The sequence below is a fragment of the Pterocles gutturalis genome, unplaced genomic scaffold (genome assembly GCF_000699245.1).
Source record: "Pterocles gutturalis isolate BGI_N339 unplaced genomic scaffold, ASM69924v1 scaffold7934, whole genome shotgun sequence".
NCBI lineage: Eukaryota > Metazoa > Chordata > Aves > Pterocliformes > Pteroclidae > Pterocles > Pterocles gutturalis.
In genome coordinates, this window is record NW_010133138.1 from 10,292 (window position 1) to 36,948 (window position 26,657).

At 40.2% G+C, this 26,657-nt stretch overlaps 1 protein-coding gene across 1 annotated transcript; it reads right to left on the bottom strand.

Moving 5' to 3' along the window:
- Positions 1-1,058: 1,058 nt before the first annotated feature.
- ANKDD1B (ankyrin repeat and death domain containing 1B) lies at positions 1,059-26,657 on the bottom strand (the record flags this gene model as incomplete). Its single annotated transcript, XM_010081106.1, has 14 exons — positions 1,059-1,117; positions 1,469-1,600; positions 2,306-2,504; positions 6,015-6,110; positions 8,918-9,016; positions 11,263-11,361; positions 12,941-13,039; positions 13,928-14,026; positions 15,833-15,931; positions 17,574-17,672; positions 19,149-19,253; positions 19,346-19,444; positions 24,374-24,472; positions 26,554-26,657. Coding segments are annotated over 14 exons (1,487 nt in total), but the record flags the coding sequence as incomplete, so codon positions are not given.

Sequence of the window (26,657 nt, forward strand, 5' to 3'; positions counted from 1 at the left end):
TTAGATCCCTGATTCTGGAACCTGAGAATTTGCCAGTCTGTTCTTCATATTCCCGTGATGCTCTGCAGCCATGTCAAAACAGGTTGCACACAAGAGGGCAGTTAGGTGTAAGACTTCAGACTAAGATACAGATCATCATCTTTTTAGTACAAACAGTAGGATTTAGTACAAAATAGTGCTAGCTATATCTAGATAGACAAGGCAATTCAATTCTTCTGTTTACATGATAAAGCTATCGCTCTTTTCTCATAGAGAAGACTATGAAGATAGACATTTTAGATAATGTTTCAGGTGTGAAATATATTAAATAATGAGAAAACCTTTAAACATAACGACACTACCAAATATGAATTCAAGGCGTGAAATAGGCAAATAATTGCTAAATGTGTTAAGTATTAAATAGCAAATGTTTATTTTGAGTATGTATACAAGGTTATGCCATGATAGAAAATTCTGCAGCCAGCCACACATGGTTTTAGACATGACATTTTTGTGTATTTTCACTACATAAATCAAATGCTGAAGAACAAAGACATCCTAATCCTAGCAGTAATTAAACAAGAGAAAAGCCTTCTTCAGACAGGAACACTATGATCCTGGCAAGACTTTATAAAAACCTGAATCCCAAATTAGACCTATTTCTGGAAGTGTTGATTTATACACATAATTTTCTCTTATTAAATTTAATTTCTTTCAGGTAGAAAACATCTCATTTGGATTTCATATCAAACACAAAATAGCTTAATTTTCAGTTCCAGTACAGAATTAGTGTATCAGTGTTAAGCCAGGTGCAGAAATTGTAGGGCCGTGGTTCCTGCTTAGCAGTATACTCATAAATTACCAGACAGCCATTCACTCTTAAATTCTTTAAATCATTGTAGAGCAAGCGTCTGAGAAAGAACTAACCAGTATTTCAGGAGTGCAAGTTCTTCTAGCTTGGAAAAATCATACAACATCAAAATAGGTTTTTGTTTCCAGCAAATATATTACTTGTTTTTGAAAGTCATTTTCCATCTGGCATGTAATTCCATCATATATGCCATGTTTTATTGATGAACTCATGAAATTGCACATTTTCTGGAGTCCATGTCAGTGCTACTTGCAGCTCTGATCTTCTCTGTAAAGTAAGAGGAGAAAACACTTGATGTCAACTACTTTTTACAAGGTCAGGCTAATCTAACTGAAGGAGGGCCAATCACATTTTAATCATGTTTGCAGGACAAAGGAGGGAAGCAAAGTTTGAACATTTTTATCTTCTTTTAGAAATCTCAAGTGTCACTTAAACACTCTTACTCAAGCCACCTCACCCCTCAGCAAGGGCAGATTCCCAGAAAGGATGAGAGCATCTACCAGCTCCACCATGGTGACACCTTCCCAGCACCAGCAGGGAAGCAGCACCACCTCAGCACCACACTGCAGTCTCACAGAGGACAGTGTAATGTGCTCTGTACGGTACAACGCAACTTACCGGCTAAAGGCTGAAATCCTGCTTCCACCAGATCTTCATGTATATGCTTGAGAGGATTCTGATGAGCCAGCAAGATACCATGTAACCAGATGAGTAACATTGTGTTTCCATGTTCCTTATAACTTTTTTTCCCTATGCAATGCACAAAGCACTTGTCTGCTACATATGTTGGAAACAATGTATTTTGTGCTTTTGCACTTTTAGAGCTCCAAGAGGTTTTAAAACCTACTAGTTTACTCTTATTTCCTTTCTCACGTAGAAGCAAAATGAAGACTGAGACTTATAAAGGTTAAAAAAAAATGAACAAAATTCTGGTTTTGTCCTAAGGTTACTATAAAGGGGGGAGAAAAAAGATAATAAATCTTGAAAGTAATTTTTTCCTTTAATTTTTGCTCAACATGTGGAAATATATCCTGGAGTCATAGTAAAGAAGTACAATGAGTGCTGTAGAAACATTGTTTTCCCAGCACTTGAAATGCCTGAAAACAGGAACTGCTGTTCCACAGCATCTGTGAAGACAGAGTGTGAACACGGTCTTCCTGTGTCACAAGGTTCCCCAGGCCTCTTTTGCAGTGTGACCTGCAAGATCCTTCCATACTGCTCACTGCTGCTATTTTTTATTTCCAAAAATGAAGGTTCCTTCAGGCCAAGAAGGAGAACAGAAGTGGCACCGCTTCCCAGGGACAAGGCTTGTACCCATTCACTGCCCTTTTTCATAATTTAAATAAGAGCAGTAGGGCCAGTGTGTATCGGTGATACTCAAATAGTTTAAAAAGCAACTCTGCTTTTCATTTTTTATAGCTTGTTTATTATTTCTAGCCACTCAGATATTGTTACCTGTCCATTGCTCTTCAATAGCTTTAATTTGCTCATTTGTGAACTTCCAGAACAGGGCCAGCTTTTTCCATTCCTGGGGTTTTAACTGGTTGTAAGCTAGATTCCACAGGGAGGAACGAATCTGCATGGTCTGTGTACTATGATCTTGTTTGAAGGACAAGGTGAAGTTTGACCCATCATCACTATGAGCTAAATGTCCCTGAAAAAGAAAGCAAGTGATAAATTCTGTTATGAAGCTGGGAACCTGTGCTTAGTGAGCAGTGAACACTCAGTCCTGTACAGCCACCTGTAGCTACTGACAGGAGATTTGCTCAGTGCAGGTAAAGGAACCATGTTTGGCTAGTGGAGCTCTTTGGAAGATGTCTTAACATGGATGATGTTATTACATTCTTAATAACAGAAACAAAGCTCTCCTGTGTCTCTTGCTGTATCTTATTAAGCTAAATGCAAAATAAATTACTTCTTTCTCTGGCAGTTGATATGCAACAGTAAATAACAGCAAGTAGTACACCAGCACTGCTGTGCTCCTTGGCTGTGTTTATCTGTCACAGTTTGAACATGTTTGGGTTTCAAACACAGTTCTTACTCTTTCCTCTCGCTTCTCAAAGTGCTGACCTCTCCCTGAGAAGAGGGTAGCCACCATTGGCATGGCGCTTGCTCAGGCTGTTCCTGCCTCTGCCCCATCAGCGCCGCTTGGCTGAAGCAGGGACTCCCAGGTCATTTGATGGCAGCATGAGCCATTAGGTTTAGCGTGCAGAGCCCCATTCAGAAAAGTGCCGAAGCATCAATAAGCACATGCACATTGAATCTGGATCTAGTTTTATTGCCTGCATAAGCAAAATCAGATAGATTACCAAAACCACAAGCATTTTACCCTCCAGATTAAAAGTGATGTTGCTACTCTGAATAGCATGCCTGAAACAGGCGTGATGGGATTAGTTCTTGTTTGGGCACCTCTGCAAAAATCTAGCAGTGATTTCACTGCTAGCTGAGCCATGCCCAGGGAAAAGCCTCATTGCTAGTGTAGGTATGCTCAAACTACTTTGATACTTCATTTTGTTTACATGCTAGTCCTCTTTCAAATCAGTCTCTGAAGTGAAAAATGTCTTCATAAAGTTGATACAGGATTACAAAGCAGATACTAAGCCAAAAAGAAAATTACAGCATGCCACATTAGAAAAGTGCTAAGCATAAAGTACTCAATTCCAGATTAAAGTCAGAAAAATACAACAGGGTTATTCCCTAACCTTGTGAGAGTCTTGCAAGAAAAAAAAAAAAATCTTAATTCAATAACTAAGCATTGTCATGTATGTTTGATGCCATTTTTCTGGTGCAGACTTTATTTCGTACTTCCTGACACATGCAGGATGAGGTTTAGGACATTCTACAGGCCAGCTTCAGGTTTTCCCCTGTTCAGTATTTCTCTTCTGAGGATTAAAAAAAAAAAACCCAACAACCCACAAGCAAAGAAACAAAAAAACCATTTTTTTTTCTCCCTTTGCAGCAGTACAGCTTCTCTTAGCTGCTAATTGTGTGTCTAGGTAATGGCACAGTGGGACAGTATCAGCAGCCCTCAAATCCAATCAAAAAAAAGCCTGGGCAATGATAGGGAAGGGTTAGGTAGAAGCAGTAAATAGAACAAAAAGGGTAAACTGAGAGAACAAGACATTCTCTCACACATTAGTATCAAATAGTATCGCTTTCTCACAGCAACATGACATTTCCTTTTGTAGCTAATGCCTTGTCACAGAGGATAAGTCAGCTCAATGTAACAAAAAGGCTGTTCTTACAATAATGGTTCAAAACCCTGCAGCTTCCTATATGGTAACCCCACCTGAACAATGCCATATTCCATAACTGCAAGATCTAAGCTGCTCCCAAAGGCTGTGCTTTTAGCTTCAGGTAATGGGATAGAAACACTTATGTTTCTATTTCCCAACACCTCTGGAGCTTTTGCAGAAAACCATCTGCTTAAACATCTTTTCTTCTCCTCCGGCAATTCAGTAAACAATGCCAAGAGGTTAGGAGCATTAAGGGGCTCACTGCTGTCAGGCTTGTCATGTCTTCTCTGGCAAAAGATGACTTCACTTCTAATTCCTCTTTAAGCCAAAAGAAACAATAACATACCTGACAACTCCAGCTGGACTGACAGGAGATCAAATACACACAACACGGGAGTTTGTGGAGGTGTTTTTCATGATAATTAATCTAGATCTGTGATTTACCATCACAATGCCCTACAACATTAAGCTTCAGGGATTTGGACGCACAGGGCTGCAGTGGGGTGGTAAAAGACCGGCTAATTCACCTGCACTCAGGCAGCATCAGTATACCTATGCTGCCCTGGGAGGCACTTGGCTAACCTGGTAAAACAAACCCTCCCTAGCAGGAAGCAGCAATGAGGATGTTGGAAGCTCAACAATGAGAGCGCAAGAGCTGGCAGTAAAGTGAATTCCTTTTGCCAGTCCTTTTGTTATCTCTGGTTCTCACAGAATTACTTACTGTAAATAAATAAATTGTGTTAGCATCTTCCTTCTTGCAGGTTTTATGGTGGGTGCTACAAAAGATATCTTTTACTGCCTCACTAGGACCAGTCTGCAAACAATCAGTGTATTCAAGAGAGCTTAGGCATCTTAGACTGTATTGTGTCAGAACCTAGCAAATTTAATCAATTCTCAGGGAGCCCACATAAACCTGTGGCTCCAAACAAGAAAAGCTGAGCAAGCGAATACAAGACTGATTTATGGAGTACTAATATGCCCTAAAATGCACCTTCACTATCCTGTGAAATACTTCCCTTTCATCAAGTGTGTAGGTATAGCAGGTTCTTTTTGGCTCATTGTTACAGCCGTCATTGATGGAATAAATAAACTTTCTCAGAATTCTGAATGGTCCCAGTTAAGACCCAGTGGCATGAGATGTCCTGAATTTTCAAGACACGTTTGGGCTGGGTTTGAGTCTCAAGGCACATCTCTTGAATGGGCCTTGCAGCAGCCCAGTTCCAAATACTCCTTTGATTTTAAGAGGTACTAAGCTTAGCTTTTCTTGTTCAGACACTTACTGCCTATAGAGTGTGTACAGATTCATAAGTGATGTGGGATAGTCAACAACAAATGATTGTCATCTACACTTTAATACATCTGACTCTCAGCCCTTTAGGGAGTGCCATCACTAAGCAGCCTGAATTTAAATAACAACTGAGGAAAGAAGGTTAGAAATTCAGAAAATATAAGGTCAATTTAAGCCATGTCCTTCACACTTGTTGCCTGGTTCTTTCCCATTCAATTGATTGCATTTTATAATTAACATACATAAAACAGAAGAGGGAGCTCCTGCCAAAGCAACTGAGGCCTTACTAGCAAAGGAGTGGCACTCCATTTTTCAACCATAGATTTTGCTGTAGCAATGTGGATTCAGGTCACCCCAGCCCTGATGCTGATGGCACAGTTTGAATTTGGGTCAGAACCTCTTTAACTCTGTGTATGGATCATGATGCAGGAAAACGATAAAATTTGCCTACAATTTTACACCTAGTTCAGGAACAAAACCTGGACAGGGTAGAGACCTTCCCATTACCAAACCTAACCTCAGTTTATCAAGGCCAGTTTTCCAACCTGACAAAAGGAACAACCTCAGGCAAAAGGCACTTCAAGATCAGAATCAGCTTTTCCTTATATTTCTCCTCAGTGTAATGGAAGATGTCTCTTACCTGTTTCATGGCATAATACCTTTCTGCTTTAATGATCATATCTACAATGAGGGCGTGATTGCTCCTTGATGCTAGAGCTAGTGCAGTTTTTCCATACTGAAAGCAGAGACAGTGTATCAGAACATTATCTCATATATATGAGGTTAAGTATATCACAGAAGAAACAAAGCAGCTTCATTTACAGACCCCCATCCCTTTTTTTCAAGAAAACACATTACTACGATTTTATGGCTTCAGGGTAGCTACAAAGTTCTATCTTTTGCATGAGCTGTATCCCCTCAGCCCAGAGATGGTAATTTTTTTTCCCCACACTGAACTCCCCCTAAAGAATTATTGGTGAGGTACAAGTGCTTTCAGAAACCTCCTGCACTCAGACTGCTGCATACTTCATACCAGCTTGCGCTCTCCAGTCACTGCTTCCAAGTTCATGCAAACCCACGCATCCACAGGCCAAAAATTACCACAAATACAGCTCGTTCTCATGTTATGGTTAAGTTGGCATTTCAGATAGGCTGGTAAAGTTGGAAACCTCCAACTTTAAGGGCAAACCTGCATCTTATTTTGGATGTTAAGAGAAGCCGGCTCACAGACTGAAAAGGGTATGGGAATGACTTTCTCATGACAACTGAAGTGAGGACAACTGAAATGAGCACAACTGAAGTTGATGTTTCATGGGTAGTAGAGGCAGTCAAAGGAATTAAAAGCCATTGCTTTAATTCCCACTACAAAGGGCAGCCCAGTCTATCCGAGCCCGTCTCCGCTATCAGCACATTGATGTAAAGGCATCTTAGTGGCTCCACAGGGTTCCCTCTGCAATTGTCCAGTTCTCTCTGCAATTGTCTATTGTCATCAGATTTGCACAGAGTGGACTTGCCTCAGTAAATATTCAGGGTATTCTCCATATATCAAGTACTAGGCATTCTAGAAAATTAGACCTAAAAGAAGCCAACCCCTTAATTAAAAGGTACAGTAATTAAATTGTAAGGCATTTAAACTCTTCAGCTATAAGTTCATATCATAGAATCATAGAATGGTTTGGGTTGGAAGGGACCTTAAAGATCATCTAGTTCCAACCCCCCTGCCATGGGGAGGGATGCACCTAATATATACCTTTTGGATTCTAGCTCCTTGGTCTGCTCAAGATCATTCTAATTAGTCTGTTTTTGGAAAAGCATCGCCTTGGAAGCCAAGCACAGACATACTTTGTATGTGAAGAGTCTCAAGACCAGCTGAGGTCCTTGGGTCCCACCTCTGGAAAGGTGCTCTGCATTTCACAGGGAGGTGGAGGGTTGTAAAAAGGGGGGTGTTTCTGGCCTCCTGTGCTAGTGCAGACGCCATTGGCATCCTGCACGTACATGCAGCGTGGCAGTCTTGCGTACTATCAATCACAACCAACGACAATTATACCTGCAGATGGGAGGAAGAAAGAGCTCCCCAGAGAGCATTTCCTGAGCTCTAACAGCTTGGAACTCATGCAGATTGCATTACATGCTCTAGAGACTGAGAACTTTTGCTGCCAGGGATGCAGAGGCCAGGAAAACACTATGCAATAAAAGCAAGCTCCCCTTTTTCCTGCCTACTGTTCAGTAAGTACAGGAACATTTTTGTCATCTCAGCACCAATTCCGTTCAAAGAGGGCTGTACTTGTGAATGTTCCCAGTGGTGGCATGGCCTCAGGCATTATCCAGCAAACAGGCAAGGGAAAAGCTACTCCAAGAAATAAAACCAATGCGGAAAGGTGACAGAACTTGTGTTGGCTCAGAGCAGTATTCTCATAACATGCCCTGAACTCTGTCAACACTGATGTAATACCAGGGCCCAGAGGCTTGCAGAGGCTTAAGGTCAAAGCAGGCAATAAGAAGTAATTTTCTGTGCCTGCCCTTGGAATACAAATAGGTAGAGACAATTTTCTAATGGCTAAGGTGCTGTCTTAAGTCGACAAGATTTCGTTCTGGGTTAGCCCATATGAGAACAGTAGCTCTCCGGCTAGTGTAGGCATGACTCTGAATGGGACGGCTTATCTGCAATGCAGCATCTTACCTCAGCCTCCCAAAACACATCAGCCGACCCCCATGCATCACTCGCACTCAGAGACCTGAGCCTCTCATCAGGCTAGGGAAAAAAGAGATTATCCTAGTCCATAAAGATTTATTCCTCATCAGGACAGTTTTGTGTGTGAAAGTTACCTTTTGAAATTACTGAAGAGCTTGATTTTGCTCATGATAAACATGAAATCTGTCAATTCAGTCATACAGAAAATCAATATAGTGGTAGCAGTACAAAAAGGGGAAGCTCGATCTTGCAGCAATTTAGCAAAATTTGTAAAAAAGTGGATTTTGGTCCTTTCAAAAGGACTTCCCCAGAGACTCTTTCCTCTGGTACTTCTTCCAGCCATTGCCATTTTTGTTTCAGTCTTTCCAGGCTGAACATCAGCAAAAGGGTCTAAGCATCCACCTCAATGTATCTGGGACAGCTTCTCAGGGACACAGCACCATAATTTCCAGATTTTCCCAAAAGAGCAAACTCAGCATTGCTGCAGTTAGCAAAGCTGGCAGTACCTGTGCCTCTCCTGGCAGTGAACCTGGCTGTAGGTGCAGTTAAAGCCCCACAGGCTTTTTTCTTCTCCATAAGCCTGGTCCTTTTTTCCATTAGAGGTCTATGGCAGCACAGTTTACCCTTCAAACTACAGAGCTTGGAGGTTTTACAGCTTTCCACTAAAACCATTTCAGATCTCTGCAAGCTGCAGGTATGGCAATATTAAAAGGAGGTTTACTTTGTAAGGGCTAACAGCTTTACCTAGGAAATACAACTGGCAACAAGTGCTCCCTGCTTCTCTGGGAAGAATCTTATAAAACAAAATATAAAATAACATAATTCTTGCACAGATGAGGAATGCAATCTACCTTATCCATGGTCTTGAGATCACAGCCTGCCTTCAGCAGCACTTCCACCAGCTCCACATTGCCAAGATCAGCTGCCAGATGAAGAGGGGTTTCCTGCCTCTGGAATTAATGACACCAAATAAATACAATAATCCAAACTCACTCTTAGAAGCAGAGTGCTCACACTCTCAATCTAAAGCAGATTCACAAGAGACAGCCTTGGCTAGAAGACACTGAACACAATTAAATCATTTAACTTTTGAGTGATCTGTCAGTTTTGCTTCCGGCAAACAAGAGAGTATCTGGGATCTCCACAGGAAAACCAGGCAGGAGTTCCAGCTGGCTCAGGAAAAAGTTGCTGTCATGCCCCTCTAATGTACGGTAACCCAATGAGCACTCTCTCTTTCCTCTTAAAACAAGGTGTTTTGGACAGAGTGCTTCATGCGACTGCCAACTCCCACCCATACTATCCTCTCAAGTAATCTTGTTCCTGTCGAAATTCATGCAAAGACAATTGGACATCCATAATTTTTAACAGTACATTGTGCCACACTCCACAACAGGGTTTGTTAGCCAGCCCTGCCACAAAATGATGATATGTAGCATAAGTCTACCTTCTCCATAAAGGGTTCAGTGAACCTGAAATCACATACACACAAAAAAAAGAGGGGGGGGGGAAAGCATTAAACAAAACCAAACCATTAACAAGAAGTACAGCTAAAGGGGCATTCAGCTTCAAGTCTCATCTTTGCATCTAAAATGAGGGTTGTGCAGTCTCTACACAGCTGCATGTACCCAAATAAAACTTATTTATTTATTTATTCTTCTTCAGAATATTAGAATAAGAAATTGACTACGGGTTCCATGGAGCAGCAAGTAAGACGTTGTCATTTATGGAAGCCCTGCATATCTGGACATGTCCCTTGGCACGTTTCATGTGACACAGCATCATTTTAAGTTGAAAGTTTTGTGCCTGTGCTTGTCTGATGTTGCAAGTCTACATTCTGTAGGTTTGGTTAAAGATTTTTTTTGGCCTTTTAATCTTAACCTAAAGGTTGCAGAGTCAAATACCAAGACCTTACACACCAAGAAACACAAGCCACGGGCTTCCACATTACAGTCTGTCATCATCTCTTTTAGGAATACACACTATGATCACCTAACCTCATTAATTTCCCCCAACAATACATCCTACTTTCTTTTCTGCAGTAAATTAGAGATATGCATGCAGCTATTTGCATCAGACATGCTAGAGACAAAGCCCAAAACATTTCTAAAAGATGTGTTCAAGATGTGTTTACAAAATTCTTTATTTTGTGTGACAGAAGAGCTTATCATACTTGACTCTAGCCACAAATTACAGCCTCTGCCTCCTGCAAAAATGTGTATAAATTAATCTTTATCAATAAAATGATCGACAGGAAGGGGCAAACTACATATTTCCCACAGACCATCACAGAACTATAGAATCACAGAATGGTTTGGACTGGAAGGGACTTAAGGTCATCAAGTTCCAATCCCCATGCCATGGGCAGGGACCCCCTCACCCACCACTAGACCAGGTTGCTCAAAGCCTCATCCAGCCTGTCCTTGAACACCTCCAGGGATGGGGCATTCACAGTTTCTCCGGGCAATCTGTTCCAGTGCCTCACCACCCTTACAGTGAAAAATTTCTTCCTAATATCTCATTTAAGTCTACCCTCTCTCAGCTTAAAGCTGTTACCCTCATCACTACACTCCCTGATAAAGAGCACCTCCCCAGGTGTTGTAAGGTCTCGCTGGAGCCTTCTCTTCTCCAGGCTGAACAACCCCAACTCTCTCAGCCTGTACTCATAGGGGAGGTGCTCCAGCCCTCTGATCATCTTCACGATCCTCCTCTGGACTCACTCCAACAGATCCATGTCCTTATGTCGGAGGCCCCAGAGCTGGATGCAGTACTCCAGAGTGTGAAACAGAGAAGGCTTTGGTGCTGTGCAAACACTGTTCAGCAACAGCTAAAACACTGGTGCCTTACCAGTACTGATTTGGTCATAAATCAAAACACTCTGCACTGAGTTTCCCTCTGAGATTAATATCATTGAGACATTTCTGTAATTTATTACTCATGAATTGTCTAACACTTGAACAATAAATTAATCCAAATATTTTCTGAGTATAAAGCATTTTGCTGTCATTATCTTGCACAAACAATACTAGCACAGCATGTACCAGTGACTAATACATATGCACACATGAGAAGGAGGGAACTGCCTTTTCCTTATTATTCTTTTGTACCCTGAGTTTGTAAGGAAAAAAATTACTTCAGGCAAAATCCACATTATCTCCTCTTTATGAGTGAAGTTATGGTAATACCCAGTTTTTCTTACATGATTTAAGGAGTTTATATCATGATTGGCATCCAGGAGGCTTTTTACTACCGGTAGTTGATTATTGATGATTGCTAAATGGAGAGGGGAATTCTTCTGCTGTGGAAGGAAAATAGTAAACTATTACACTTCAGTACATTATTAGAAGTTAATTCAAACAAGAAAGAGGTTCTTATTAAAATCTACCCCTTGCAAAGGTCATGTGCTCTAGCAGAGGTTCAAGAGTGCAGCAAACACACACCTTGAGCTGCAGAGCTATGCCAGAGATGACAGTCTGCTCCTGCAACACCTGCAGCAGCAGGTAAACAAATACAGCTCAGAAACCTGGAGATGTTGAGTGCATGGGGTGCATATCCATGTGTTACGACTTAGGAACATTGCCTCTTACATGTTCATACATGGGATGTGCTGGTTCCCTTGACCAACAATAGAGAGGTTAGTGTGATGTTTCAGTTCTCTCAGAAAATTGGGGTTGCCCTTAGTTGAATAGGCTGGAGACAGATTAATCCTGTATTGGGGAAATAGATGTCAAAATCTACTTTCCAGGAATAAACACCTGTCACATATTGCTGCTGGAAATATTCTTCATACTAAACTGACTTGCTGTTGTGTTTATAAAAAGCAAATTACACCTAGAAAGAAATTAAGGGTTTTTTATTTGTGTGATGATTCATGAAAATAACTTGGGCGCAGGTCCAACACCAGTCAGAATTGGCAAGATCACTTTCCATGTTAAGCATATGACTCATTAATTTCTTGCTAAATGCAGCTAAAAAATAATTCCACAGCAGTGCCATTCACCAGTGCCAGACACCAGTTCATTAGTGTCTTTATAAACCATAGCCATGTCTTCAGGGTTACAGAAAAATAAAGCAAGCTCCTGTGCAACACTGAACTGAAAATATTTCCAAAACCTAAGTTCCAATTTTATGACTTGCTTCTGCTACAGAATGAGAACAAGAAGCACAACTGCCTGATCTTTAAAAGAAATAATTTCAAGCACATCATAAACTGCTCTTCCTTGATAACATTAAACAACAGGCCAGTGATCACGGCAGGTAAGTCACAAAGCCCTGGTTCTACTTTCATCCGGTACTGTAAAATGGGAAAATAATTTCCTATTTGCATAAAATCTCATATGTAACAAAAACTGAAATATCTAAATTGAGACAAGATTTGCATATTAGGAATGCCATTCTTTTTAAACCCCAAAGAATGGTGGCATGCAGAATTTGAAGGCATATGCTTCGAGTGCAGAGGGTAAAAGCACTGTAGTGTTTATTTATCCTTTATTTACCTTTATTCAAAATCAGTTACAAGTGTTAACTCTCTGCGCTTGACAAGATGAAGTGGCTCACAGGGATGTTTGTATTACTGCTGCTTAGTTCAAGCAGGGCACTTTGCTCGTCGTCTCATAATGTCCTTGGCTTAGCCTGGTCACTTCTACACTGCACTGCACCGGTCTGTCCAGGCACTGACTGGGTTTGTACAACATATTGCTAACCAACATCCATAAGCCACGTAACAATGTGTGTACCTTAAAAAAAAAAAAAAACAAAAAAAAAAAAAAAAAAAACAAACTAGTCGGTGTTATTCAGCTGTCTGTACTCCCAAGGAAGGCCATAAAAGACAGGACATGCGGAACAACAGCAGAACATTTATACTGATATACACTCACCTGAGGTTTAAGGACCAGGTCAATATTATTATCAATAAGAAAAGTGACCAAGGACAGATGTCTATTCTGAATTGCAATCTGCAAAGCACTGCTATTGTTCTGAAAGAAATGGTATAGACAGCAAAAACTTACACTTTTGTTGCTAGAAAAACAGGACTAAAGAAAGCTATCAATACTGGATAAACTTTCATTTCAATTTGCGTTATTAACCCCTCCCAGAAAAACTCTCCCTTTGACAAAATGATATAAAATGTAGTGGGTCAGCAGTTGGTATGATGTGTATTTTGTAAATACTGAAGGAACTTCCTCTTTTGGCTGTATCACAATAAACACATTAAACCCACCAATATTCAATAGTCCTTTTCAATGTCTCAAGAAAGACATAAATCAACATTGTCAGCTACCCTGCACTATGGACAATGACATAGCCAACATGTTTCCTAGTCTGTTAGTTCAGTCAGACCTTTAACAAGCAAGTACAATCACGTTAACAAACTTTTAAAAATAAATCAATAGAAAATTTTAACTTAGTAATTCTGCTAAAACAAGCTCTCAGTCTGCTGGAATCATAAGCTTCTCACAGCAGGCAAGCCAAGGCCATTCCAACAGATGTGAGCTGGACTGGAGTCCAGGAACCAGATGTGGAGGACAGGTTTGTCATCAGTTCAGTCATATATACACTATCAAAAAGGAGGTTTTTCAGTTACCATAGTTGGTTACATTTCCTAGTCATATGTTTTACTATTGGACATACAGTAAATAAGAAAGCTCCATCACAGCAGTCTGCCAAACAAATCTATGCTATATTTCTTCCCCACCAGTTTCATTCTCTTAGCCATTTCTACATTACTAATTCTATTATTTTTTTTTAGCATTTTATAAAAATAAGGAGAGCAAACACACTATTAGTACACGCAGAAGATAAGGTCCTTCCCACAGCCCAGGGTGTCCCAGTACCTGGGTGTTGGAGGCATACTGTGTACGTACTTGAGTTAAAACATTGATGTCACTCCCTGCTTCCAGTAAGAGTTCAGCACATTTTTCATGACCTCCTTCAACAGACAAGTAAAATGGAGTTTCTCCGTTCTAGATCAACAGACAGAAAATGTCTGTTCCAATTTAATGTCTATGAGGCTGTGACACAAAACAGGTTATCTCAATTGAAATTGTCCAGCTCAATAGAAAAGAGGAGATGGTCATAAGAGAACACAACATGAATGCTCTGAAACTAACACTTAAATGAAATGGCAACTCACCAAAACTTAAGTGACAGATGACATTTATGTGGACTGACGTACGGTAAGGTTTACAACACAGATATCTATTTCATAAATATTAATCACACTCTTTTCAAAGAAGATTGCTAGCAACAGGCAGAGAAACAGAGGCAGTGGGTAGCAATTGCTGCTGTTCAACACCAGGCAACACCACTAGCATGCTAGCACATACTGTAAGTACCAATTTCTGTCAATCCAACACCATGGACTTCTGACGAACTCTCAACTCTAGTGCTAGACTTTGAGCAGAAATAATTGTGTTGCATATTTATTTTAAATCTTGCCACCCCAAAAAAGTCTCTATGTCTCCACAGCAAGTGTCTAAAATGAGTTACATCAGCTGCACAATTATCTAATCCCTGCTTCTCAACTCCTAAAACACACAAAGGTTCACTGAAAGTTACTCTAGTGTTTCTGCATTCACAAAAGCATCAATAAATCCTGATTTTTCTTTGCTTAAACTCCTGCCAGCACTATTCTGGTAAATTTAATATATCAGTGCTTAGCTAAAGCTGGGCAGAGAGTTGTTTATCCACAGACCAGAACATCCCCAGCTGGACAGGAAGGTCACACCATTAGCCATGGGAAGGCAGGGACTCAAGCTTTGTGTCCAGAAGCAACACTGTTAGACAAGGCTTGGAAAGACAAGGGCTGCACATGTCAAAGGGGCTCATGTGCCTCGAAGCTTGCATAGCTGGAAATAACAGACAAGTTGGGCAAGAGAAAACCCCTTGACCCATAAATCTGTTGCTAGTTAAGGAAGAGGAGGGCCTTGGGTAGGAGTGGGTGTGCCTGACTTATTTCACCCCCTGGGACAGCAGAACAGACCATCAAACACATGGAAGGTTCCTGCAATGGGCATGCCAACCCACAACAAGGTGAATTAACTTGCCCAGTTCTTTACAGCTGCCCTGCAGATGCAGAAGACACAAGGACGCTTTGCAAAGCAGGGAATATGAGTTGAGTAGTTAGTGTGTGTTTCTCTCCTCCACCCCTACCTTAAGCCTTAAAATTAAGCTCATGAGTGCATCAACTCAGGGATACAACCTTCACAGCTAATATGCAATTTATGAATATGCTGTCTGAGCTCACCAACACTAACCTGGGAAAGAAGAAGTGGGTAGGCAGTGTCTGCAACCAATTCTGTGCAGTCAATTGAGATCAAAATGAACAAGGTACAAATCTGAGAACTCTTTGCTGAGGTGCCTACAATGGTATATGCTGGGTACACATGTTGCACTGTCTCAGCGAATAGCCTGAAAAGCACCAGACATGGCAAAAGGAATGGGATCATGTGGACAGAGATGTTGGAGGACAGGAAGCAAGGTGGACGTTAGGTCTTTCTCTGTTTTCTTCTGCCAGAAGTTATGCAAAGGCATGTGAGACAGAGGAGAGGCCATTGTGTGAGGAATAGAAGACAGAGGAAGAAGACACTGAAGGAGCTAATGGAGCTAAATTTACTGGAGGAGGGCCAATGAAACAGGATGCAAAGGTACTAGAAAAGCAGCAGAATGAAGGCTACTCAGTACTAATATTTATTCCTTTAAAATTTTATTTTTGAGTTGATTTTTCAAATTTCTAATTTTATCTCTTTCAATAATTTCTGTGTCCTTACCTGATTGACATCATTTATTTCCTCCCACTGTTCAAGCAGAATTTCAACAACTTCGCTGTGACCCTTTTTGGCTGCTAGATGCAACGCTGTGTTTCCCTCCTTGAAGTTAAATTGTCAAATAAGATATTTAAAAACCCAGAATAAAGTCAAAACATTAAGTGAAAACAAAATGCACTTAAACAAAAAGCCCTTGGTCTTTCCGTCTTCCTTTTACATAAAAAGAGAAGGAGCCAGATCCACACAGGATGCTCCAAGATTCAGACTAATCTGAAAGGAACTTTATCATATGTATGCAGACATTACCTAGTTGGTTATCTCATATTCTGAAAACTGTAGTGTACTACCAGTGAAAAAAGACCTAAAATTATAACTCCTAAAGAATGAATCAGAAGAAAACTTTGGTTACTCGTTCCTACAAGGATGGGGATGTTAAGCCCCCAAAAGCACTGATTTAAAGATAAACAGCCAAAACCTAGGTAAGTATGTATAATCTTGTAGTGGCTTTGAAGCCAGCATCATAATCTTCAATCCTCTTCACCATCAGTACAATTCCTCACTATCTAGTTAAGAAAAGAAAAATATCACACCAACAAGCAAATAAAAACAAAGAGCAAGCTAGATGGTTATCAGGAAGAGCAGCAGCTTTTCAGCCAAAAGACAAGAACAAGCATAAAACTGGATACAGACAAACTGAAGCTGCAACTTAGGAGAAATGAGGGTCCAGAACACTTTTTCAGTCAGAGCACTGCAGAGGTTGAGGGGCAGAAAATCCAAATACATTTTAGGAAAAGGATGTTTTTTAATTGACACTTACAGTGCCATTGCTTTCAGTGACCCATGAGATGAGTTGCTGTCCTGGCTTCTAACCTACTTACTCTTTAGGATCACAGCATCAGCTTCCCATCACTGCTGCTTTACACAATCAGCCTGCTAAATGTCTGGGACAACACTGTTATTTAACTCCTGCTGATAAACTACTTAGCACACCAAAGCTCCAGGTTGTACTGCAGCTTTTACAGCATCACCAGAATTTAAAAAAAAAAAAAAAAAAAAAAAAAAAAAAAAAAAAAAGTGTATCTTCCTAGGTGCTTGCTTAATGGTTCTATAAATGCAGTATCCAACCATTTTACAATTTTTAATGTATTTATCATTGCAATGCCTCAGATGCAGAGAAACACTGACATGCTTATTCCACTGACAGTGAAGTAAGGAGTAAGCAAATTTAAGGGCAGACTTCAAAAGTTAAACACCTTATAATGCAGTGTGAAAACCAAACTCAACCAGACTAAAGTGTTTATGCACTTCTGAAAAATCCCCATGGGTGTTTATTTGTATCCTGATGTACTTAAACAACTTTGAAAAATTAGTCATGCAGGACTTAGCACTGACAAACAGACACAGCCAAGCAGAGCGAAAAACTGGGGAACATGACCTGCCAGTATGGAGTCTGGCACCTTAATCACCAGACCTTCCCACTTCTCCCAACAGACAGCATGTGCTAGTCTTGCTTTACACGAATTATTAATATGTATGGAAAAGTCTCCTGGCAATAAGACTGCTGTCCTCCCTTAATTACCAAAAAATCATCACCTTTGTATATTTGTTGGTCCAACATAATACCAGCATGGTGACATCTGCACAGCCTATTCATATCGCTTGGTTACGCGGTAACTACACTGAAACAAAGTAATCTTTCACAAGCACATTTTCAGTTGTGCTTCTGTGGAAAAGAAACCTTTACCTTATCTTTTTCAGAAGTGAACAGCTTCAGAGTAATCAAATGGTTTATCATGTCAACATGGCCTTTTTCAGATGCCAGAAGAAATGGCTTTTTACCATTCTAGAAAACAATTGTGGAAAGAAAAACAGTATTATTGAAAGTAAAAATACTTTGCTTGCAGTTACTAGATATATGGCATGCATATGTGTATGTATGTCCTGCACAAAAAATTACATATTGTGTGACTAAGGAAATCAACAAAAATGTAGACATATACAAAAAGAGTAAGATTTTGAAAAGATTAAATACTTAGTGTAAAAAAACAGATACTACATCTTGCATAACCTGAAGAAAATATTTGAAAACTCTTCGGAAAGAGTAACAAGGTAGAAGATGTGCTCAAAATATTTAATTTTTCTCAGTATGAAATTATTTATCAGAAGAACTCTTTCATTAAAAGTCTGAGGATGCTCAGAAACAGACAGTAAAGAAGTTCTAAGATTGATTTCCATGGCATAAGACAATTGATCTGAATTCTGCAAGCACAGACCACAACAACCATATTTCAGAAGTTTCATCCAGGAAGACTGAATTTAGTGGTGTACATTGTGGTTTTGGTTTGGTTTTTGGGGTTTTTTTTTGGTGGGGGTTAAACTAACAAAAACTTTTCCAACTGTTTACAACTCATCTGCAGAAAGTTACCTTGACATAAAACCATACCACTGGTCAGACAGTGAGGCCATCTAACCAATTAGTTTGATGGCCTCACTATCTGATAGTGGCTTATATTAATGTCTAAGGAAAAAAATGCAAGCAACTAACAGATAATTATGAAATAACCTCAACAGAAAGAAGATTATTCTTCACCTTTCCTTTCCTTAGGCCTAAAAGACAAAGGTTTGTTTTGTTAAATTAACTTTGTTTTGTCGGCCTTGTCATGTGTAGAAAGAATTCAGAATTTTGGACCATTGGGTCAGTACCCTTCAAGACTCAAAAAAAAAAAAAACAAAACCCCAAAAAAACCCCATAGGGGAGCTTTGTTCCTTTGGTGACAGATCCTACAAGAATAAATTTTCCCCATGTAAAGATAAAATATCCTACTTAGCTAAGACAGCCTTCAAAGCAAGATCCCAGCATGGTGGGAAGGAAAAATAAAAACAGACCAAACCTGATGACGACAAGGCCCTGGCACTGTTGAAGAGCTGGCGCACTTCTGTAGGATGTCTGCACACCATTTTATGCAGAGGAAAAGAGTAAGAAATAAAAAGCAGGGAAAAAAAATGAAACTACTGTGGACTGATCCCAACATCCTACGCCTCCCATCACCCCACCGATGGGACTGAGCATCACGTGCAGCAAAAGCAAGGGGAGCAGCAGGAGGAGAGTTGTCTGGAATTCAGCTGAGATAGGCAAAGACAGGAAAGGTATTTTCCCTAAGTGCTTGTCTGGCTTGTATCTCAATACCCAAATCAGTAATTAAAAGCTTACACAACTGGTAATAAATTAGAATTCATTGAAATTCCCCACCATGATTGTTTTGCCCACAACAGATGCCTCATGACATCAAAGATATAAACAGAAATAAACATACTGTACCCCATCAGGTTTGTTCAAGTCATTCAGATGAAGATCTTCGAGAAAATAATCAACTATTTTAACACTGTTGTTCTGAGCTGCAAAGTGCAGTACATTCATTCCTTCCTGAAAAACCATAAGCAACTCTGTAAGCATGAGTCTGATTTTTCTCCAACATAAACATGTTTAGAGTTGGTAAAAAATTACAATCAACAAACCTCATTCTTAGCCTTTTGATCAGCGCCTGCTTTAACTAATTTTCGCATAATATCCAGATTTCCCGTCCAAGCTGCAAGATGAATCACTGTCAGGCCATGCTTCAAACAAAATGATAAAGGCAGAAATTACCACCAAAATACCTCACGCTAAATTTCTTTAAATCCTTTTGATTAATTCAGTGTATGAGTGGGTTCTGTTCTGTAGGCTCTTAGAAAATCAGTATTAACACCTGGCAGCGTGAGTGGGATTCACCTCACCTAAATTGAGCTAAATATCATACATCAAAACCTAGCTAAATATTCAGGCTGCCCCTATTCTTGACAGAAGATCTGGCATTTCCAAAGAAGGACTGATCCCATTTTAAGTTGCGGGGATTAAACACTACCTGGAAATTACTCCCTCTCTCCAGAAACCATATAGGTAGTTAGGATTGGGTGTGATGGATGACATTTCAGGTGATAATATACAATGACTATATTTCCATGAGTCACTGTAATTTTCCAGTTAGCCCTCTTTTTAAGGTTCTCTTTTCTTCTCTCAAATTCTCTAAAAAGTTATTTTCTTATAAGAAAAAAACAAAACCCTGTTAACTTCTTAGAGACGAAAAGAATAGAGAAAAGGAATTCCAGCAAGTGTCTTCCATCTTATCCACAGTTCTCTCTAGCTTTTCCACATCTTTTCCTCAAGTTTTGTACTGTGTCCAGGTGCAGCATCATAAATCATGGCTCATTGTGCTAAGTGCTGTGTAAACACAAGACATTTGTACTCCACTGTAAAAGCACCTGGTTTAAGAGATGGAGTCTGAGGAACCTAAAGGAAGCAAGAGCGATCAAGGGACTTCCTTAACAGTTATAACCCTTCCCCAGTTTCTCCTCTGTAAGTGAGGTATAAGTAGCTTAATTCCCATCTCTAATGGAGAACAGGAACAGTCTTTATGCCTGTTGGTATAACTCTTTGGACAGCAGGATGCTCTCTGTGACAGGAACTTCAGGATACTACTCACAAACTAAATAGTGCAGGCTGGAAGAGGTCTTTGGAGGTCAGACTTCTTGAACCCCATGCTCAAAGCCTGTCCCACTGAATCAGGTTGCTCAGGACCTTCTCCTGTCAAGTTTTGAATAGTCTAAAGATTGAGACTCCACAAACTCTCTGGAAAATCTGTCCCAGTGTTTGACCACTCTGACTTTCTCCTTGTAGCTAATTGGGACCTCCTGTGTTGCAATGTGTGTCCATTGCCTCTTGTACTATCACTGTGGATCTCTGAGTTTGTCTCTCTATATTCTCCCCTTACGTAGCTGCAGAGAGCCATGAGGTCTTCCCCTTACCATTCTACTCCCAAGGCTGAGCAGACCCAGCTCTCTCAGCACCTCCTCATATACCAAGTGCCCCAGTCTTAATCATCCTAGGGGCTCTGCACTGGACTCACTCCAGCTTATCAATGTCTTTCCTTGTGCTGGGGAGCCCCAAACTGGGCACAGCAAGCAGAAATTGTGGGGGAAGACAGTGGAGGGCAATATTGAACATCCACCTGGTGTGCAGGACACAAGAATAAAGCTGGGCTTGGGCAAAATTTGTGACTGTGGCTCAAAAGTCTGCCCTGAAAAATCTCCCCAACTATGACAAAGCAGAAAAAGTAACTAGACCTGATAGCCTTACACAATGAGAATACTAGCCTGATGGATGAGGGGACAGAAGTGAATGCTTATCTCAACTTTCATAATAGTTTTGACACTGTCCCCATGACATCCTTGTAGACAAATTGATGAAGTACAGCTGTAGAAAAATGGATATACCAAGGTGCACTGAAAGCCATCTGAACTGCCAGGCCCAAAGTGTTCTGATCAGCAGCACAAAGCCCAGCTGGAGACCAGGCATCAGCAGTGCACACTAGGCATTGATTCTGGGTCCACTACTGTTTAACATCTTCATTAACGACCTGAATGATGAGGCAGAGTGCACCTGCAGCAAGTTTATGGATGATATTAAATTGGGAGGAGTGGCTGATGGACCAGCTTGGTGTGCTGCCATCCAGGGGGACCTTGATAGGCTGGAGAAATGGGCTGACAAGAGCCTCATGAAATTCAGCAAGGGGAAATGCAAAGTCATGTATGTGGGGAGGAGCAAACCCAGACACCGGTACTGATTGGGGGCCAACTGCCTGGAAAGCAGCTTGGCAGAGAAGGACCTGGGGCTCCCGGTAGACACAAAGTTGAACATGAGCCAACAATGTGCCCTCGCAGCGCACAAGGCAAATGGTATCCTGGACTGCATTAGGAAGGGCACTGCCACCTGGTAAAGAGAGGTGATCCTTCTCCTCTACTCACTGGTAAGACACACCTGCAGTACTATGTCCAGTATCGGAGAGACACGGACATACTGCACAGAGTCCAACAAATGGCCACAAAGATGATTAAGGGACATCTGACATACGAGGAAGAGGTTGAGAGACCTGTGACTGTTTAGTTAAAGAAGGCTGAGGTGGATCTTTTCACTGTGTACAAATACCTGAAGGAAGGGAGTAAAAAAGATGCAGCCAGACTCTTTTCAGTGGTGTCCAGTGACACGGAAAGAGGCAATGGGCACAAACTGAAGTACAGAAAGATTCACGTAAACATAAGAAAAAACTTGTTACTCTAAGGATGATAAAACACTGGAATCAATTGTCCAGAGAAGTTATGGAGTCTCCATCCTTGGAAGTAATCAAAATCCGACTGGATATAGATCCGAGTAACATGCTTTTCATGACCATGGCCTGAGCAGGACTTTGGACTAGGTAATTTGCAGAGGTTCCTACCTCAGCCACTCTATGTGGTTCTGTGCATAGGCTGTTTGATAGGGAGGAGTCTGGGAGAAGAAAAGGAGACACAATGATAGCAAAAAGGTGGGGAAAGGAAAGGAGAGGAGAGGAAAAAGGCAAGAAAGGTAAAAATCATCTTAAGAACAAAAAAGGGAAGGATCTTGTGATGTGAAGGTGACCTGCAGACCCAAGCTCCCCACAGTATAGCCTTGGACTCTCCTCCTGGACTTTCCATCAGGTCTCTGTCTGAAAGAGTTGAGATGGTACGGTAGATAAGAAAGCATAAACTTGCATTTTGATATCAAGTGCAGAAGGACAAGTGACAGAATTGCAGCTTAGCAGTATAAGATTTATTTGCAGGAATGTAATTGTGTATCAATGCTAATACTGATAATAACCAATAGAATTGTATCTCAGTCACTGCAACTTGGAGTGATATAATTATGAATTAATATAAATAGTAATAGTTGTGTGTTTATTAGCCAATTAATGTATTATTGGTTCCTTAGAGATGTGCTGCTTCATCAATAAACATCTTAACTCCCCATGAGTTATGAGAACTCTCCAATCTAAAGGTGGGAGTACCACATACCTGCTTTTAAGAACACTATTGTGTGTTTTTCATTAGCTTACTTTTTGTATTGAGGAATGTTAAGAATGCTTAAGTCCTTATGACTATTGATACAAAAAGTATGTCAGAAACTGAAATGGAGTAAGAAATAAAGTCATAGTATCTTCATTCTATTTCTTATCAATTGCAAGATCAAATTGATTGACAGAGAGTACCTGAATCACTGTCAAATACAATATATAATGTCATCATATTTAAGCTCTGAAAATGAATTATGATGGAGTATTTCCAATGGTCTTTCAACAAAGATGATCAACAACAGCTAAGAATTCAAGACAGCTAATAATTAAAATGTAATCCTTAGTTAGAATAACATTCTGAGTGTTTAATACAACCCCAAATGGGGGGGTTCATGCACCACACGTGCAGGTTAATCAAAGGACCACAAAATGTTTTGAGTCACCTTATTGCCTCAACAAATCTGGAAGACAGCCTTTGAAAAATAATTTGCCATAAAGAATAATTTATAATACTTACAGAATAAAATTATGTTAACACTATACCTAGTGATATTCTGTAAAAGATCCGGGGATCAATTTCTTAACTGTTCTGATAGAGAGCACTACTACCAAAAGAAGACTCTCCACTTCTTGCAGAACTACCCAATTAGCATTTATATCATTAATTTTAGAGTAGGGAAATGTAGCTTACAAAAGGGCAAGGTTTGCTTGGGAGATCATAGTGTCTGGGAAGACAGCCACATTTCTTCAGAGCAGCATGTGAAGTATTCACTGACACGGCAGCTTGGGAGAACATCTCAGAGCAACTCAGGCAGCTCTAATGAGGAGATGGTTACCTACATTGCAAGAATATGCCCAAGCCAGGAGCTGCTGGTAACTGGAACGGACAGGTCTCTTATTTTCTTATAATCTTATTTTCATTACAACACAATGTAAAAAACAAGGCAGCTTGCTCCCTCCACCCTCCACAACCTGGAATTTGTCTTACAATTTAAACACTGTCACATGGTGGATAAGGAGAAAGAAGCAAACTGAGGAAAAAAAGATAAACGATTCCTCTACTTTCATTCCCTAGTTCACTGGAAAACTCCTGGTTTGAATAGCCTGTTTATTAATAGCAGACAGCATATTTGGTTTTAATATTTGAATCAAATCTTGCAGTGTGGATCATCACCTGTCCCGACCAAATCAGCCGGACGCTGCTAAACTCTTAATGTCTTGGAGGCTGCAGAGTAGCCGATAGTTTTGCATTAAGCTACTCACATAAAAATGGAGTGAAGGAACACAAGGAGTTACTTTCTGAGCTCCTAGCTATCCCCAGAGCTACTTTTTACTTTTCGTGGTTGCTTTCATACAGAGTGGTCAATGATTAATACACAACTACCACAGACAGCATATTTACACAAGTGGCTTTGACAACCCTTGTGCTCACTCAGCTGTTCAAAACAGCCAAAGCTCTGGGCAATGTTTTCTTCTAACAATGTTTTTTCATATACATGTGTAAAGTCTTAAGACAAACTGAAGCATTTACAGCAAGCACTTAACACTGCAAAACAGGGACCATAAGGCAAATTGCCTACTTTTACTTTTCCCTGAAGGTGTTCCTATACTGTGTGAACCAAGACATAAACCAGCTTACCTTATCCGCCACATCAAGTCTAGCTTTGTGATGGAGAAGAAAATCTACCACTGATACATGACTTCTTGCAACAGCAAAATGGAACGCGGTGCGCTTCAGCTGAAATAAGCAAAGCTTTGTTTGTCAAGTCCATAGTATAGTTCTCTTCTTTGTGTAGGTGATCAGGATTTCAGAATTATCTGATTATTAACAAATGTATTTGTTAACATATACACATTTGCATATTTCTCCTTCAACAGCCACCCTTGGTCATTATCTGCATTTTTGTTCCCTTGGGTAGAATGTAGATATTGATCTTAAACATTTCTTGTAGAACCAGAATGGTTTATTTACTCTACATAGCATTACCCCTTCACTAAAATTCACTGAAAAGTCAAAGTGGGATTAAGTAACCATATACTACCTAGAGAAGACGTGTGCAGCATAGGAAGCATCCATTTTTACTACTTTATTATATGGTTTTATTTGAACAGCTGAAGACCAAATTTAAGCCATTAGATTTCCTTTTGGTATCCTCCTTGCTTTTGACCAAATCTTTGCAATGCATGACAAGATTCCTCCCTCACTCAGTATTAGTCACCTTCCCAGACTGAGTCATTACCTATGTAAATGAGAGCTTCCACCTTGCAAACAGTGAGTAATTTTACACAGGTGAATAGGCTCAACACTTGTCAGGAACACTTGATCAATTTTTCATTAAAGTAATTAACAGTGTGAACTTAAAAGGGATTGGTTAAATTTAATTAAGCTTCAGCGGAGAGAGCTTTCCTTCTAGTTAAAGTGAACATAACTGTGTTTAACATAATTCACTGGGAATTTCCACACAACGATACATAACTGATTTAACCAATTACCTTTAAAAGTCAGTTTGGATTTGTTCTCTTATGCTTCTATGCAGATCAGCTGACTTATCCATGTATAAGTTTAAATTTACAGTTACATACATTAAAAGCATTAAAAGGTCAGATTTATGACGTGCATTTACGCCAGAAAAAGCCTCTTGCACAGAAATAAATGTATCAACAAAACTCACCTTTTGTCAGCCTTGCTTACTTGGCTTGGGAGTACACAGACAGGAATGATCAACATGAACAAAAGAATGGTTTTGCCAGTATAAGCTATGTCCCCACCAGGAGAATAATCAATGCACAACACGCATGTAGCTATGCTAGTAAATCTCTTACACTATTGGTCTGATTTAAGGACAAGAAGACTAAAGACTCAAACTACTGGACTGGAAAAGTACTTAGCTTAATTTCCTGAATTCTGGAAAGCAATAAGGAAGCAGGAACTATTTTTTAAACTACTTTTTAGAGTGCTATGTAATTGATGGGAACACTCCCATTGTTCAAGGGAAGTTTACTCAAAAGAAATTTTTGTCTCCCTCTCTTTTTCACAAACAAACCAAGGAATGCCCCTCTACTATATCTTCAGTTCCCCAGAGGGGAAAAATGCACATGGTCCTGGGAAGCAAGTTTTTTCAGGACCTATGATTAAGTAACATTGAATGTTCATGGGTAGATGATTTATGCATAGCCACTGAAGGCAAACTGTTGTCCACAACTCCCAGATTAATATCACGATCACTCCATTGCTGTTGAACTACTTCTCACGTGGAACACAGCACTATATTTTGTTACTGTAAAGTATACAGCCTCAGATTTTAGGCCTAGCATTGATGTCAGCATAAGAAATGCATTTTCATCTGTCTAGGGTAAATCTGAACTCTGGTCTCAGCTTGGAGCCAGAGAATGTGGTAGAATGCTCCTGTGGTTCCACAGAAACAGAATGGTAACACTTCAGACTTGAAATTTGTAATGCTAGCAGCAAAAATTCATCCTCAAAGTGACTGTGAGGTTAAGTCCTACTGCTCTGAAAGATGGGGAACTCGAGAAATTAGGTACCCAAGAACACATAGGAAATACTACACCACAATTCAGAAGTCTTCAGTTCCCAACGTGATGCACAGGCTAGTAGCTAAATGCAAAAACCTGTGAGTTATGCTGCACAAATCCTACTGCCCATTCTGGACCTGTGAAATGCTTCTTAATCAGGTCCTAGAAGGGACTTCCACAGCCTCACTGGCTTGCAGTTGACGGGGCTAGCATGCTGGGATTCTGCCCTGCAAGCCCAAGGTGTCATGGTTCAGATCAGTGATCTGTCAGATGCTTCATACTCACAGTATCTACAGCATTTATATTAACATTCTTTTTAAACAACTTTTCCATGGTTTCCAAACTGTTCATTTTAGCAGCATGTTGAAATTCTCTCTCATCTGGCAATA